Genomic DNA, 15424 nt, shown 5'->3' with positions numbered 1-15424 from the left:
TTTCTATTTTCACATACTTCGCCCAAAATAAATACTTTTCATTAATTACAAATCTCGTTGTTCACCTTACTACGACAATGACTCATACTGACAGCCAAAACAATTACATAATCGTCCTTTAGATGGCAGAAGTTGCATCCACCTTTCATTAAACAAAATATTCTCAGGTTCCTCAAAGTGTATCAGCTTTGAGTTCACTTCACACCAAGGTAAACAAGATCATTATTATTTCAGCATATTATCTGGTGGTACCATGAGATTTATATCGGGTAAAATGTGTGTAATGTATTTTGTGTTTTAGCTCTTTTTCACTTCATTTTTTAGCATTCTATTTGTCATTTTTTCCACCGTTGGATCATTTTGATCACAGCCTTCTGTGATTGCGACCATCATCTTTGTTGGTGTGCAAACAATGCCCCCTCGTGGTTTGCATGCTGCATTACCATTCTGCTGAGTCTGAAGCATAGATCTTGCGGTTGTTGGTGCACCATCTGCATTGTTCGTTTGGGGAATAAGGCTTAACGGAAAAACGGCAGGATTCAGGCTTTATATATTAAAAACCTTTATTGACAACAGTAATATGTCTTGAAAATATGCATTTATGATGCACCCACAGCGGCCAGGAAATGTACTGTAACTTTGAATAAGATGATCTTAATGAATGGGGCTTCACAAATCTAATTCTGTTCTTGCCAGCTTATCCAGCTATTGCTTTGCTCGTTCCCCACCTGTTCTATTGCCTCAGGGTTGCTCTCTATATCACCTCTGATAGAATATAGCGTGTATCATGCATTTGTGATGTGGCTTTACAGGTTTGCATATAGATGCAACAGTAGTTTGAAATATGACAAGAGACAGGATTATGCACAGTGTTATACATATTCTTATTTGGAGTTTTCTAATCTCAGAGGAGAACTCTGCTTTATGCTCTGCAGTATTTGTGTTGCATGAATACAGCCCGACCCACGGAAACAACACCATCGTCAAATTCGCTGAAGATACCACAGTGGTCGGTCTGATCTCAAAAGGAAATGAGACGGCTTACAGAGATGACGTCCAGAGACTAACGGCTTGATGTGGGGAGAACAGAGTACAGCTCAACACTGCAAAAACGAAGGAGATCGTCATCGACTTCAGGAGGAACAAGACTGGCAGGCGCTACAGGTGCATCAAATCAAAGACTCACAGACTGAAAAACGGTTTCTTCCCGAGAGCCATCTCCGTGCTGAACTCTCACTCACAACTAGCCTTACCTTGTTCAAATCACAAAATTCTTATAGCTCGCCATGTGGTATACGTATACCAAATTACGGTTCATGGTTACCCCTGAAGTAGATTATACCATACCTCCAAAAACCAACTCTTAAAAATACACATTTCATGTTTTTCTTTCAGTCATACTGTATTTACAATTAACACATGAATTTTTTAAACCAAGTCAAAGAGCATTTGTTTCAACAGAGAGATTTTAAAATTGTCCATAATATTCGTCATATGGTTCTCTGTAGTTGGTGGTCTGAGGGCGAGGAATGGTGTAATCCTTATTGGGATCAATTTCCTGCAACGCACACACAAACACACGAAACATCAGTGCAATTACAGTAACACTCTTGATAAACGGTGCTGTCATGAAGCATACAGTGCGACGTAACGAGGGAAAGGTCACAGTGTGCAATTACATGTGAGATGGTTAATCCTGACACTTTATTACTTACGGTCATAGAGAATCCGGACTCATAGGGCGATCGCAGTGATGGATCAGATCTCCTGCCTGAAGGGGGAAATGTCACAAATTAGCGCGTAGTGTAATACGTTATTCACTCGTAACATTTTATTTTAAATAATATTTGACTTTCTGCTTTGTCAATTTTTGTTTCTGGTGGCCGTGAGCCGTCTAGGCCTTCTCTGCTGGCCTAACACAATCAAGAAATCATGATCATATTCTTCCCATTGATGTCATATTATATCCTTGTGTTGTATTTTTAGGTGAAAGTTTTTATCCAATCACAATGCAGCTAGCTCGTGTTGCCAGGCAGGTTTCACAATACCAGGAGCGCGCACTATTCGCCCGAGGCTTCAGATACAATCGTGCGGGCAACTTTCTGTCAAACATAATGAGTTTTCAGATTTGATAGACAGTTGTGATAGCCAATCAGATCACGAGGAGGTTACAGTGAGCCTTCTCGCTGGCCGATGAACGCGTTTTGTGATTGGATACCCACTCGTGAGGGTGCAGCGCTAGGCGCAATCAACACACCCGGAAGTCGTAACTGGCGACCGTTTGACAATCTAAAATATATTCTTGCTTTTTTAAACCACAATGACCGAAGGAGGGAATAGTGTAGATTTAATTGCGAGGCCATTTTCAGGACGGACCTTTCAAGAGAAGCTAGCTCGTCCAACACTCAGTAGTGTGTAAGTGTCTTTCTGGTTGTTATTTCTCCAGCTGTAGTGTCATACATTAGGCAATATGAGGGGATTTATTCAAGTCAGACTAAGTACGAGAAGGGCACACGCAGTCAAATTTGTTTTGCTTTCGTATCGGTAACTGGTATCGGCGGCCTTCACGAATACCCAATACCTTGCAATTAGGCCCGATACCGTTACCCGGTCGCTAAGTGAAACTGGTGAAGACTTCTCACCTCTTCTTTTGTCTGGGTCATTCTCAAAGCTTCCATTCTCTGTTCCTGCCTTGGGACTGTTCAATCCTGGGATGTCAGCACTGGGGCTGGTCCAGCCCGCAAAGCTCAGAGGGACCTCCTTGGATTTTGCCTCTCCCCTGCACAGGAATAGAACTTGCGACAAGCCGTGTCCTATCAACAAGACCCAGCCGTTGGCGACCAATGCCACGGCGAGCACCGGGTCGTCCCACTGCGGCTGACGGCCTAACTTGGCGTTCCCTCTGCTGAGCATTGTAATCCACACCACCCAGACGCCGGCGGAGAGCAACAGCGTGAGGAAGACGAGCACGGCCTGTTGCCGACTCTGCTGATGGGTGGCTCCTGCGTAGTTGTAGCTATACGTGAAGCAGGAGCGACACAGGAAGTTCATGGACAGTATCAAGCTGATGGCCAGGAGGCACAGGACGTAGATCTGTAGCATGACAAACTCATCTTGGCTGTACTCGCACGGCTTCTTATCCCGCACCAAAACCAGTATAAGCCACTCCGTGGAGATGATCACCTGCACGGTGAAAAGCCCCAAAGCCATGGCAGGCTCGCCCCAGCCTCGGGCAGCCGCGAAGCCCAACAAAGCCAGGCATCGAGCCAGCAAGCAGGAGAAGGCCAAGGCGAAGAAGACTCCAAACAGGAAGATCCTGGTGGGGCACGTTTGAGGGCTGAGCTGGATGATGAAGGAGAAGGTAATGGCAAAGATGCCACCCGTGGCCAATAAAAACATGGACATGCAGGCCACTGTGCCTCCTATGTTACTGCGCTGCTGCCGTAAGGAGACGCAGATCCACACTGACCAGAAAAGGAGGCCAAGCAGGAGGAATATACTGAAAAGGAAACCGGAGGTGGCCAGGGTCTCCACGATGATGCCCCACTTGGCTGTGCGGTCACACAGGTACCTATAGAGAGGATCTAGTCCTGGGCGGCAACCCGAAACTGCCTTCTGGGAGGTGGAGTTTGAGGAGGACGTGCTTGAAGTGCCATTACTGACATTACTCGTTGATGCTGACTGAGATAAAGATGTGAAGGGGGCGTGGAGGAGGAAGAGGAGCGCAAAAGTCAACTTGCGATCTTCAGGTATCAAGGCTGGACTCATTTTGGAAATGCACACCAGGAATTTGGTCCCTCCTTACGTGTCCTTGGATATTCTCCCTCCTGAAACAAAAAAATACTTTTGTTAAGGAGACAACATACACTCAACAAATTGATCGAAAGCACGATTTGAAATCAGAAGCCACTCAGTAATCGTCTGTTAAACAATTCTTCAATTTATTTTAAAAAGGCGAGCATTGGGAAAAAATAAGTGACAATAGCTCAAATCTGTTGAAAGTGACGAAAATGTGCTAGAAACCGGAAGTTGACGCACATGATTTGCCCTTCGCGGGCCACATAAAATGAGTTTGTGGGCCAGATCTGGCCCCGGGGCCTTGAGTTTGACACCCTTCCCCCTATATAATTGCCCTTTACATGCATGTACGGTATCCAACAATCCATCTTGAAAATTACTGAACAAAGAACCAATGTTTGCAAGATAAGCAGTATATCCCATGATGCATTGCACAGATGTATATAAAAAAAAGACAAGGGGAGCAGAGGGAGCGATCATCGAGAGTTGTGGCCGCGGAATGTATTTAATATAGCAACGTAGAGCAACACATCAAATGGGCGGACATAAAGTGGTTACTGCATTCATTTGTTAAAATGCCCTCACTGTGTCATTTACAGCAGGGATGGGCAACTTAAATGATGGAGGGGGGACCACAGTTTTTCATCAGCGCTTATGGGGGCGCCACATCGAGGGGGACCGGGCTCTCCCTAACCAGATGTATGACAAAAATGGCGTCTTAAATATAGACAAAATACGAGATCCGGTATGTTGTAATTATGCGGCAGCAATGATGTCATTAAAAGCATGCCCGAGTAAGTGTTCAGAAAAAGTTTTTTTTAAATTTTTTTTAACTCAAACTGTGATTGGATCTCCTCTATGATCCTTGCCAGTGTTTTCATTTTGTTAGTGTATTTGTCCCATTCAGTAAATGACTGACGTTACTCAAGTGACAGTTGCGCTAAATTCTTCCTGTACAGTAACTCAAATTTTGCCTTTTAACTGAAAAAACACACGATCGTGCATTTGTAAGTCAAGGTACTTGTGTATTGTGATGAGGGAATCGGGACAAACTGCTTCCACTCTTCTTGGAAGACTTTTGATAAGATTTTGGCGTGTGTCTGTGCGAATGTTTATCCGGATGTTGAACATGAGAGAGAACCTGGCTCTCAGGCTCCTCCTCGTTCATACCAAAGGTGCTTGATGGGCTTCTCCCACATCAAAGTCATTAAAACGTGAAGTCATTGACCTTCCTTTGTGCAATGGGGCGCGGGCCGGTCAAACTGGAGAACAAAATGATCTTGCCCCAGCTGCTTCCGTGCAGTTTTGATCCTCCTATGTGGAATTTGCAGTCTTTCCCTGTTTTCTTTAAGTTCTATGACTTCCTTCTAAAATTCTAACAATGTGGATGTTAGGTCAGTTAACGACTAAATTGTCCGCAGGTGTGAGATTGTTAAGGCTCGTTTGGGCCTTGTGACAAACAGCAGTGGAGGACAGGACTGTCCTGTGAAGTGTAAACGTTTACACTGCTTCCAGTTGAGATGACGTTATTTACATCAAAAAAGGCTACGGACGTTGAGGGCCTATCAGAATTAAAAAAAAAAATTTTTTTCCCTGTCAGTCACTTTATATTTTGGCCCTGAGTTGACCAACCCACAAGCGATTCTGTGCAGCGCCACTGCCGTAGTACAGCGCGCCTGTCAAAAAGTTGCATAGTTGAATGGTTTCATATTATTCTGTTAATATTCACTTGCCGCTGCAGTACACGACGCCCACTCGAGAGGGCCAATCGGAAGCCATTAAATTCCATATTATTTAGTTTTTTGTTAATTGTTTTGTATCTTTGTTTTCCTAAAATCCCAAAGTGAAAATGTTCCTCCTTTGACTTGTTGACTTGACTGTTCTGTGGACATATTGTATCCTGTTCCAACTGATTCATTTATTTTTGAAGGTGTGTCTCAGTCTAAGCGTGACACAGGCTTGACGCAGTCGACGACTTGACAGTGAGGGGAAAGGCAACAGGCACAGAGGGAAGACATAAACATGTCAGAACAAGGAAGAGAGGGTTGAGCGAGGGCCACAAAACGAGATTAAGACCGTTTGGTGTGAGCGTGGAAAATGAAGTGTTCTGTATCAGCTATTGACTCCGCTCAAAATGCGGACTCAGACAGTGAGGTGAGTCAATTAGATTTTTTTTTTGCAGTGCAGTTTGAAGAGGCTCGGAAAGATAGGCCCTCCTGATAGAAGAGGAGTATCACTTCCTGCAGGCACATAAGACAGCCTTTGTTTCATTGGCGTATTTAAATATGATCTTTATTTGCATCAGTGGATTGATATGGCCCAACTTGTCCAGGCCAATGAGAACATGCAAACGCTACACACGAAGGCCCGAGCTGAGATTCAAACCTTGGACTTCTTTACCATGAGGGAAACATGCTAGCCGCTGTCTCACTACTCTCCTCCGGAATGAACAAATAATTGTTGTAACGTGGAAGTGAAACCATAATTGCCATTCATTTTTTATAGAGACAACAATTGGGAAAAAAAAATAGGTGGTTTGAACATTTTCACACAGCTGTTCTGATATTTAGTCCCATTATTCTTACTATACAATAACAATGTCATTCTATACTGCTTACTACAACCACAATAATACATGTTAAATGAAATCTTTACTATGTATTGATCAAAGCCAAACAGTGGAATACCGCTCCTGTCACTCGGTTGTGCAGAATTCGCATAAAACGTATTCAATAACAAGAAGTGATACTTACCGTTAAATCCTTTATCTGACTTAAATTTTGTTGCAGCACACGTTTCGGTGCATTGATGCCTTCTCAGTGTGTAGCCATTTGGACATCTCCTATTGGGGGCATGTGCCCGTAGCACGGCCCGCTCCGAGATAATGGGGAAAACACGAGGTGTGGACGCTATGGAGCCGCTGGGAGTGGAGTGTTCACACCTGGAATCCACAGGTTGGGAAGTGCTGCGAGAAACCTGCATCTCTTCTCATACTTTCCTTTTTCCCCTCCTCCTATCTCGTTGTCTATAGGTGGGGCTCACACACCTGAAGGAAACACACTCACACACACGCATGCAAAGGGAGAGTTCACTCCTCCCCGGTTTTCCTGATTCCCCACAGGAATTTGAATCATGCTTCTTGATAACTGTTCTCTCTACCTGGAGGAACTGGAATGCCACAAGCATGATTCTGCTCTGAAGCTTCGCTAAGAGTGGGACGGGGGTCTTGCAACCGTCACCGTGGTTACCCTGTCACAATATTAACAATAGCTGAGAGTTGATGAATCTATCCTCAGGGTATGTTGTGTCAATAAATGAGAGTGGTGTTCTCTTAAGCAAGCGGTTCGGTTAACTCGTGTCAGGACAAGTCGGAATGTTACCGGGGTGTGTTTGCTTGAATCTCAGCTCTGAATTCGACCAAACTTGGAGCATCTTAAATCAAATACAGAACAAGTGTAACGCTGTAAATATCTTTTCGGGATGTTTCTAAATACTAGAAGCGGAGCAAACAATTTCCGACTTTGATTTTTTATGATCCTTCATTGTGTCCTTGTGTAGCGTTCCAACATTGAGTTCATCGATGCAGATGGCTGAGCTTTATTTTGAAAAGCAAAAGCAACCATAGCAACCCAAATGTGGGAAACTGGTGACGATTACTCATTTGGACTGAAGTTGTGATGTTGTTTTAGTGATTAATTACAGTTAATCACAGAGACCTTAAGAAGACATGACGCAGACTGAGGCTTTGGGTGTTGGGGGCATTTATGTTTTATGTTTATATTTATTTGTTTTATATTACACAGTAGTGATTCAATTACAAAAAAAAAAATAATAATTTGTATACTTTGTCTCATAATTCTTATGATGCTGGTTGTGGAATCGTGTGTCTGCCGGCCTTCCTGTTCAATTGACATCATGTATACTGTGAGTACATGATTAGATTAGAATTTGCCTAAATCCACACCGACAAGACACAAAAAATTTGGTCAGATGAGACACAAAGGGAGCTTTTTGGTTAGTCACATCAGCTTTGTTTTAGAGACTCAAAAATAAAGCATGCGGAGAAAGCAACCCTATATATTCACTTACTTTATTGGCTGGGGTTGCTTTGCTACATGCAGCACTGGATGGAGACTCCATGACTTGAAAAGTCGTTCTGTTTACATTTGAAAATCTTTTTTTTTTCTTTTAAGTATTAAGTAACGAAAGCCACATATGGACTCACGGATTTTATCTGTTTAATGAAACCGGAGAAAAGACAGTAGAAGGTGATGGTGACCAAAACTACCAGTAAATTGGTGTTATATTCTGTGGCGTTTATCTGGATATGCCAAGATGGTCATTTTACAACACATTGCTCTTGTTTTGGTTCTTTATGTTGAGAGGGGATTCACCTGCTATTGATTGCATGGGCAGTCCACAAAAAAATTAGCCTTATCACCTTCAATAGTAAACTGCGATATATCAGCTTTTCAAAAACACAGATAACATAACTCCGAGCAAGTCTCACCACCAAGAAAGGCACACAGCAATTTCAGAAAAGAAAGCCATTTAATGCAACTATTAGGACACGTCAGTTCACAGTACCTTTGCTCTGTTTTGTGCGTGCAACACATACACATTTGCAGTATGGATCGTCTCTACTGAAAGAGGAGCGAGCATCTTAACGGGGCTGAAAGTGCATTGTAATTTTCACCAGTACAGCGTCCTACATCCTCTCTTTTCACCCCATGATGTTTACAGTGACCTTGTGAAGTAATACAATGCAGCATGACAAGGAAGGAATAAAAAAAAAAGGGTCCAACTGGAAAGAAGGTAAAAAGTATTTACACTCAAATAAAACTGCTAGAAGCAAAGCAAACTAGTTTCGACCCGTTTTTCTCGCGTCCTTTGGCGTGGGTTGGGGCGGTGGCACTCTATAATAGATGGAGGATTAGGAAGGAGAGGGGGTGTGAAGTTTTCTCGTCAATCATTCAAGTTTAATATATACTGTTAAAAAAAAAAAACAGTATGATATGTTTAATAATATAAAAAAATAAAAGTGTGATTAAGCGCTCTCTCTACTTAGTAGAGTGAGGCTGGAGGTAGATGACGAGAAGGGCATTAAGGGGGGCGCCGGCCGCCTTATCCCGACGAGCCGAGCAGGGGTTGGAAAGAGGAGAGCGGCTTTAAATGATGCCGTATTTGGCCAAGTCGCTGAGCTCCATGTCGCCGAAGGCTTCCCATGGGCACACGACTGTGATGTCTGTGCCAAGACCCTCCATGCCGGGGATGTCGTCACCAAAGCTGCAAACGAGGGACACAATCACGTCAGAGGGAATGCTCCTGTTTTAGGAATCGCGTACGTCGATTGCTGTGGTTCGCAAAGTGTGCTATGCAAAACAATTGCTGAATTTAACGTTCAAATTGCACTTCATTTTTTTTTTTTTTTCCCAGTCCAGGACACTACATGTGTTAAACTCAGTTCAGTTATATTTAACCTTAAATACAATATATTTGCATGCAATCTTTTCAAAAGGAGTTTAGTTACATTAAGTTTTATGTGCAATGAATTTTAATGAACCATAACTAAAGTATGTTATAAAAAATATAGAAAAAAACATTTAAAAAAATATATAAAACTTTTGTATTTGGTTTGTCTTTTCTTTTTTTTACCCCTTTTGGCCTGGTTTGGGCGCCTTGCTCTTGAATGTGCGAGCCTGCCTCTGCTTGAATTTGGGTGGGCCCTTCTTGGGTGTAGTTGGGCCGGTGGCTCCACCAGGAGCCAAGGCGCTTCCTGCCGGTGGGCTGGCGTTCATTGTTCTCTAAAAAAAAAAAAAAAAAAATTTTCAAGTACTCAAAGATCACAACAACTTTTCGTGTTTTTTTTCTCTTTCTGCCCGATGCCCTGCTAATAATCCTGTTAACGTCTCTGCGCTAATCTGCACAGATTATGCAGATGGGTTTAAACAACCAGATTAACTCTAATCGCTTTGATCCACTGAGATCAAATTTCCGTTCCTCGACAACAAGAACGCAGTTGGTACGCCTGCCTGCACAAACTATTCAGATCGCATCTAAAAATTCCACTTTTACAGATCATAGAGCTAAATTTCATTTATTTATTCCTGCAGTTATATCCGAGGTGCAAAATGATCAAGCATCATAAAGAAATATTTTGTTGCAAAAGTACTGGATTAATTGGAAAGCCGCACTCTGCGCGATTTTCAATTGGGTTCAATCAATGCATGGAGACGCAGTCAAAACCAAACTGACCTGAGTTGAACTCGCATCGCATTATCATGTCAAATTAAAATGAATTAAAATTTCCCTCTCCTTGATTATGTAACACGGCAGAGATGCGCATCTCCGTAAGATGAAGTGAAGATGGAGTGATTTAAGAGCCATCTGTTGCCGCGACTACTCAGGCTCCGGTCAATCCTCTTTACATCTGTCGCTGCCTATTCCTTGTTTGGTTGACTAAATTGCTGCTCTATTTTACGCCATCACGACTATTTCCTTCCCTGTGTCACAGCTTTTCATTCCCCACGAAGCTTAATCGAAAACCATCGTCATCATGAGTGTCATATTTGATCAAACGCTTGTATCCTCTGCTCAAAAATTAAGACGAGTAGTCACAGTCTGAGTTCAGCAGCGAGTTCAAAAGCATTGCAATAGCGTGTTCGATTGTTAATTCTCACCTGTTGGAGATATCCCAAAAGGCCGCCACTGATCTCTCCTCCTCCTCCTGCTTTTTGTCTGTGTCATTTGCGGTCCACGCCGTGCTTTTATATCGTCATTTCTAATCCCTTCAGACACCTCTTCCCAGTCACGTGCTCACCAAAGGTCATCTAAACTCCTGCAGCACTCCCTCGGGCCTTGCCGTGTGAACCAAAGTCAGAGGTCAATCTCTAAGGATTTGATTAGGTTTATCCATCTAAAACCTCGTTACGCCTGACATGAGATTTGCGGAGAGGACGAGAAGCTTCTGGTCGCGTTTTTGGTCCATGTGCTCGGCGGCTGAGCTCCCATGTGCTTCTTGTTGTCACCGCGGCGCTTTTCTGACCGCATGTGAATCTGTGTTTTAGTGGAGACGCAATAAATAAAAAAAAAAAGGGCAACAATAATCTAATGAGATCCAGTGGAGCAGCTGTGTTGAAATATTTCCTCTTGTGACGCTCTGTATCAATCAATATACGATCTCATTATTCGATTCAAATCTAATTTAAATATACTTATATTCATTTAATATGCAGTAAATACGTAGTGTGAGAAATAAATCAGTATTTTGGCACTAATGCTAAAAATAACAGCTCTATCTTCAACATCATTTGGCGCTAATGCAAGAGACATTGTCAGAGAGTTGTTAATTTAACATGACCCACCCCCAAAAAAAAAAAGATTTGAAAACACAAATGGGCTAATTTTGAAGTAATGATGCAAAGTATTGTTTTAATTAAAATTTAAAGTTATTAATTTTGTAAATAATTAGTTGTATCGTTTTGTTTGATTTTGACTCTCATGTAGCTACCGCTAAATTTGAATAATGTAACAAATACAATTTAACAACTACAGTATTGTTGAATCACAATTTCTGTCATCGATGCAAGTAGAAGATAAGTTGGTTATTGTTTTGTGTGCCAACTCCAAAAAAAAATGGACTTTTAAAAGAAAAAGGTCAGTATTTAAACCTAAAATGGACAATGTGACATTATCTGTAGCCACGTCAATAAGTAAGACGAAAAGCGCTGCTCTGCTGTCCAAAGAAATGTGTTTGCAAAAATATCGAGTACATTCTTTCCAGTGGACATTGCCAACTGCTCTATTAGAGCTTTATGACATTTGACAGTTAGGTCGTTCTAACGACTAGCTTTCGGTTGCAAATGAGGGCAGCGCGACGGCTAAGCCTCTTTTGCTGCATGTAGGCTGCAGAGCGGAAAGAGCTGCCCTCTTTAACGCAGCACACACCTCTACATGCATGCGCTAACTGGATCTTCAATCTAAAGGTCAGCAGCCAGGAAGCACCAGGCCCAACTGAGGCAGGGCAGCTGACGCCGTCGATCAGGAAACGCAGAAAATACAAGTTCATGTCCTGCATAAAAAAAGTACAAAAATATATTCAAGTGAAATTATAATATTGTGGATACATTGCTACTTGTGAAATGTTATAGAAGGACAGAGATTAATAGTTGTCAATAATTACAGCCAAGAATTCTGTTCCTTGTCAACAATTTAAAGCCTGGCGCATTTTCGGATTGAAATTGCCACCATTTGGTTTTTATTTCGTATTTCAAAACAGGAATGGTGTAAACGCATCTGATGATGAGAGGATAGTAAAAAGGGAAGATCACTTTTTTTTTTTTTTTCTAAATTTCAGTTTTGTCATTTTTTCTTTTTCAGTTCTGTGTAAAGACCACTAGTTTTGAGCGCCTATATAATTTATTGAAAAAAACAAAAAATCTGAGCGCTATATGTGCAATAATATTTGTATATCATGTTATATAATCCAGTGATCCTCAACCACATGCTGCGAACCGGCACCAATTTGGATCGGGCCGCACAGATGACGCACGTCAAGATGCTAATTGTCCCGCCTGCATTATGTGAGTATTTTACACACAAGTTAGCGAAATGAGTAATGATTGCACGTATGACGCCTGCTCGTCACACCCACTTATATATGCAAGGATGGGCCATGGCTGATGGTTTTAGCAGAGTATCAATTATTACATCATTGCAGAAGTCCTAACCTGCTATTGTGTCAGGAGGAACGTTTGGCAGGGACGCTTCCCATTGCATCAGTAGGCCTCGGTGGAAATTATGGAGCATAAATCCCTACACCAAAGCCGTCTTTAGACGCTCTTCATCCTCTGCTGATTTCCTACTAACAACAAACATGTATCCCAGGATAGAAGAACTTTAACTTGACACTATATAATCGATCAAATGTCATCTAAAAGTCTATCATCTTGGCCTTGAAGCACCTCTTTATAAACTCTATAAAAACAAACATCGATTGACCGTGATAGACGTTATCCCCGTGCTTGCCTGAGATTTTTATGGGGACTCCAGCTCCATCGAGTGTTTCAAAAACATCCCTTCTAGTTTCTTTAAAAGCTCTGAATTGCACCTAGGTGAGAATGTGGGTGTGAAACGGTTGTTTGTTTGAGGCTCTACATGGCCAGCAATTGGCGAGAGAGCAGTACACGGCGTTCACCGCTTCTTCAGGATTTAGAATGTACTTGGTTAAATTAATTTGACTATTCTTGCTGCTGGAGACATGCATCTCTTTATAGCATCTATTTACTCACGTCTCGATATTGTATATCATAAAAATTGTTCATGCACAGTGTCCACGTGCACTGCTGCTCGCTCACTTTGCGCAAAGTCTCATTTACTGATGTTAAAAATATGTATGTACCGATTTATTTTTTTAAAAATCATTGATTGCCGCTGCTGCGGTTGGGTGACTAACATAGACCCTTAATTGCGATCTAATCCAATTCAACTTTATTTGCTAAGATAAAAATAAACACAATACACCAAAATGCTATACAAAGCAATAAATATAAAAGACTATAGACCAGGGATGTCCAAACTTTTTGCAAAGCGGGCCGGATTTGAAGTTGCAAAATGTGGAGGGGGCCGACCTCGGCTGACATTCACTGCATAAACAACAATATATTCAAACACATTTTAGCAAGCGATTCTGTGTTTCACATTTTGCTTTTTTATTTGCATTTAAACCATCAAACATGTATTTTGGTTCATTTGAAATATGAACATCACATGCAATTGAATATTTGCTTAACTTTTTATTCTTAAACAGAAGTAATTATACTCTTGAGTGCAAATAATATTTGAACATGAATTATATTATGAACATGAATTATATTATCATCATGGGAGTTCAATGTCCACAGAATTTTTGAAAAACAGAAATGATTACCACAAGTGCAGGACTAATTTGATATATATGACATATCAAATATAAATGTTGATTGAAAATTTTATTCTGGAATGAAAACCGACAACTTGTCTGAATTTGTGACTGAACAAAACAAAATTAAGTCAGTTATTTTAATGACAAATGACTTGCCTGCATTAATGTGACGGGTGATACTGAGATCTGGACTGCAGCACAAAGGCCAGGTCTGGCTCAAAGGCAGAAGTATTAATGCGCAAGATGTCTCGCAGATGAGAGTCTGTGAGCCGTGTCCTCAGACGACTCTTATTTAAGTTCATTACAGAGAATGTCTTTTCACACAAATACGTCGACCCAAACAAGCTCAACATTTTCTTAGCAAACTCTCGAATCTCTCGAAACCTGCCTTTATCCAGCTCTCTGTAAAAGTTGGCAAGAGAAAGTTGCTGGTGCCGACTACGGCTCTCGGCGTCACACTGCAACTCAATGAGCTCCAGCTGTAAATGGGCTGGAACATTGCCTGTGTCCACGGAGAAAGGTGATGAAAAAAGAGCGATGTCCTTCTCAATAGCTGCAAAATCCCGAAAGCGTTGTGTGAACTCTTCAGCCAAAGATTTCATATCTGATGCGTACCTCTTCGTTTGTGCACTGATATTGCTCTCTGGGAATCTGATTATGATTTCTTGCAGCGCTGAGAAATGTGCAGTATTGGGCTGGGTCTGCGACAGGTGTCTTTCAAACAGTTTGAGCTTGATTCCAAAGGCTTTGATGTGTTGGTTTATGACTCCGTCTGGTCCCTGGAGACTGGTGTTCAGGACATTAAGGTGCTTTGTAATGTCAACTAGAAAACCCAAATCAGCTAGCCACATGGGGTCATTTAGTTCTTGCATAGGTTGTCCCTTTTCAGCCAAAAACTCACAGATTTGCTGCTTAAGAGAGTAGAAGCGCGACAGTGCAGAACCCCGACTAAGCCATCGCACGTCAGTGAAATAGACAACATCTCCATATTCTGCATGAACATCGCTGAGAAACTGTTGAAACTGGCGGTGGCATTGCGCTCTGGAGCGAATATAGTTAATAGCCTTTATCACCGGTTTCATAACATGTTCGTATTGGAGATGTTTGGCACACAGAACTTGCTGATGAATGATGCAATGGAGTTTTACAGCGCTACCCCCTTCTTCACTTACTTTGTTACATATTAGTGTCGCTAATCCACTTCGTTCGCCAGCCATGGATGGTGCGCCGTCCGTAATAATCCCAGAAATTTTATTCCACGGGAGTTTTAAATCATCCACGGCAGCGCAAACAGAAGAGAATAGGTCTGTTCCTCTCGTTTGGGCTTTCAGGCTCTGCAGGTCAAGTAGTTCTTCAGTAACGTTCATTTCATTGTCCACTCCTCTCAAAAAAATAAGCAACTGGGCAGTGTCCGAGGCGTCTGTGCTTTCGTCGCAAGCCAGCGAAAAAAAAATCAAACTCCTTTCCTTGGACCCCCAATTGTCTTTTGATGTCTGACGACACTTCCTCAATCCTGCGTGCTACGGTGTTACGTGCCAGGCAAACTTTGGCAAACTCTTGCTGCTTCTCGGGACATATTTTCTTCGCCATAGTCATCATGCAGTCTTTGATAAATTCACCCTCGGTGAAAGGTTTGCAATGCTTCGCGATCAGTGTTGCTACCTCGTAGCTAGCTTTCGTGGCATTCTCATTTGACTCTCGGGC

The 15424-nt window shown here is 42.1% G+C and overlaps 3 protein-coding genes across 3 annotated transcripts in view; 1 reads left to right on the top strand and 2 right to left on the bottom strand.

The window, feature by feature from the left end:
- Positions 1 to 566: 566 nt before the first annotated feature.
- On the bottom strand, positions 567 to 6798 carry LOC148322817 (G protein-coupled receptor family C group 5 member D). Its single transcript, XM_088317457.1, has 4 exons — positions 6552 to 6798; positions 2643 to 3827; positions 1716 to 1771; positions 567 to 1558 (listed from the first exon to the last, which is right to left on the bottom strand). Exons 2-4 carry the CDS (start codon positions 3766 to 3768, stop codon positions 1469 to 1471), a joined length of 1272 nt encoding a protein of 423 aa, XP_088173583.1. The 5' UTR covers positions 3769 to 3827; positions 6552 to 6798; the 3' UTR covers positions 567 to 1468.
- Positions 5837 to 15424, top strand: part of mgp (matrix Gla protein) — a 31826-nt gene continuing 22238 nt past the window's right edge. Inside the window, exons 1-2 of the mRNA XM_088317459.1 lie at positions 5837 to 5952; positions 12288 to 12380. The gene's annotated coding sequence lies outside the window, so the exon portion shown is untranslated. The remainder of the gene's footprint in view (positions 5953 to 12287; positions 12381 to 15424) is intronic.
- On the bottom strand, positions 8331 to 10640 carry pde6hb (phosphodiesterase 6H, cGMP-specific, cone, gamma, paralog b). Its single transcript, XM_088317464.1, has 3 exons — positions 10479 to 10640; positions 9454 to 9602; positions 8331 to 9084 (listed from the first exon to the last, which is right to left on the bottom strand). The coding sequence occupies exons 2-3, from the start codon at positions 9594 to 9596 to the stop codon at positions 8967 to 8969; spliced, it is 261 nt and encodes an 86-aa protein (XP_088173590.1). The 5' UTR covers positions 9597 to 9602; positions 10479 to 10640; the 3' UTR covers positions 8331 to 8966.

The sequence above is a fragment of the Idiotropiscis lumnitzeri genome, chromosome 15 (assembly GCF_059441095.1).
Source record: "Idiotropiscis lumnitzeri isolate Australia: NSW breed Sydney's pygmy pipehorse chromosome 15, RoL_Ilum_1.0, whole genome shotgun sequence".
Lineage (NCBI taxonomy): Eukaryota > Metazoa > Chordata > Actinopteri > Syngnathiformes > Syngnathidae > Idiotropiscis > Idiotropiscis lumnitzeri.
The sequence above is the reverse complement of the archived record's forward strand: the minus strand, read 5'-3'. Positions and strand labels throughout refer to the sequence as shown.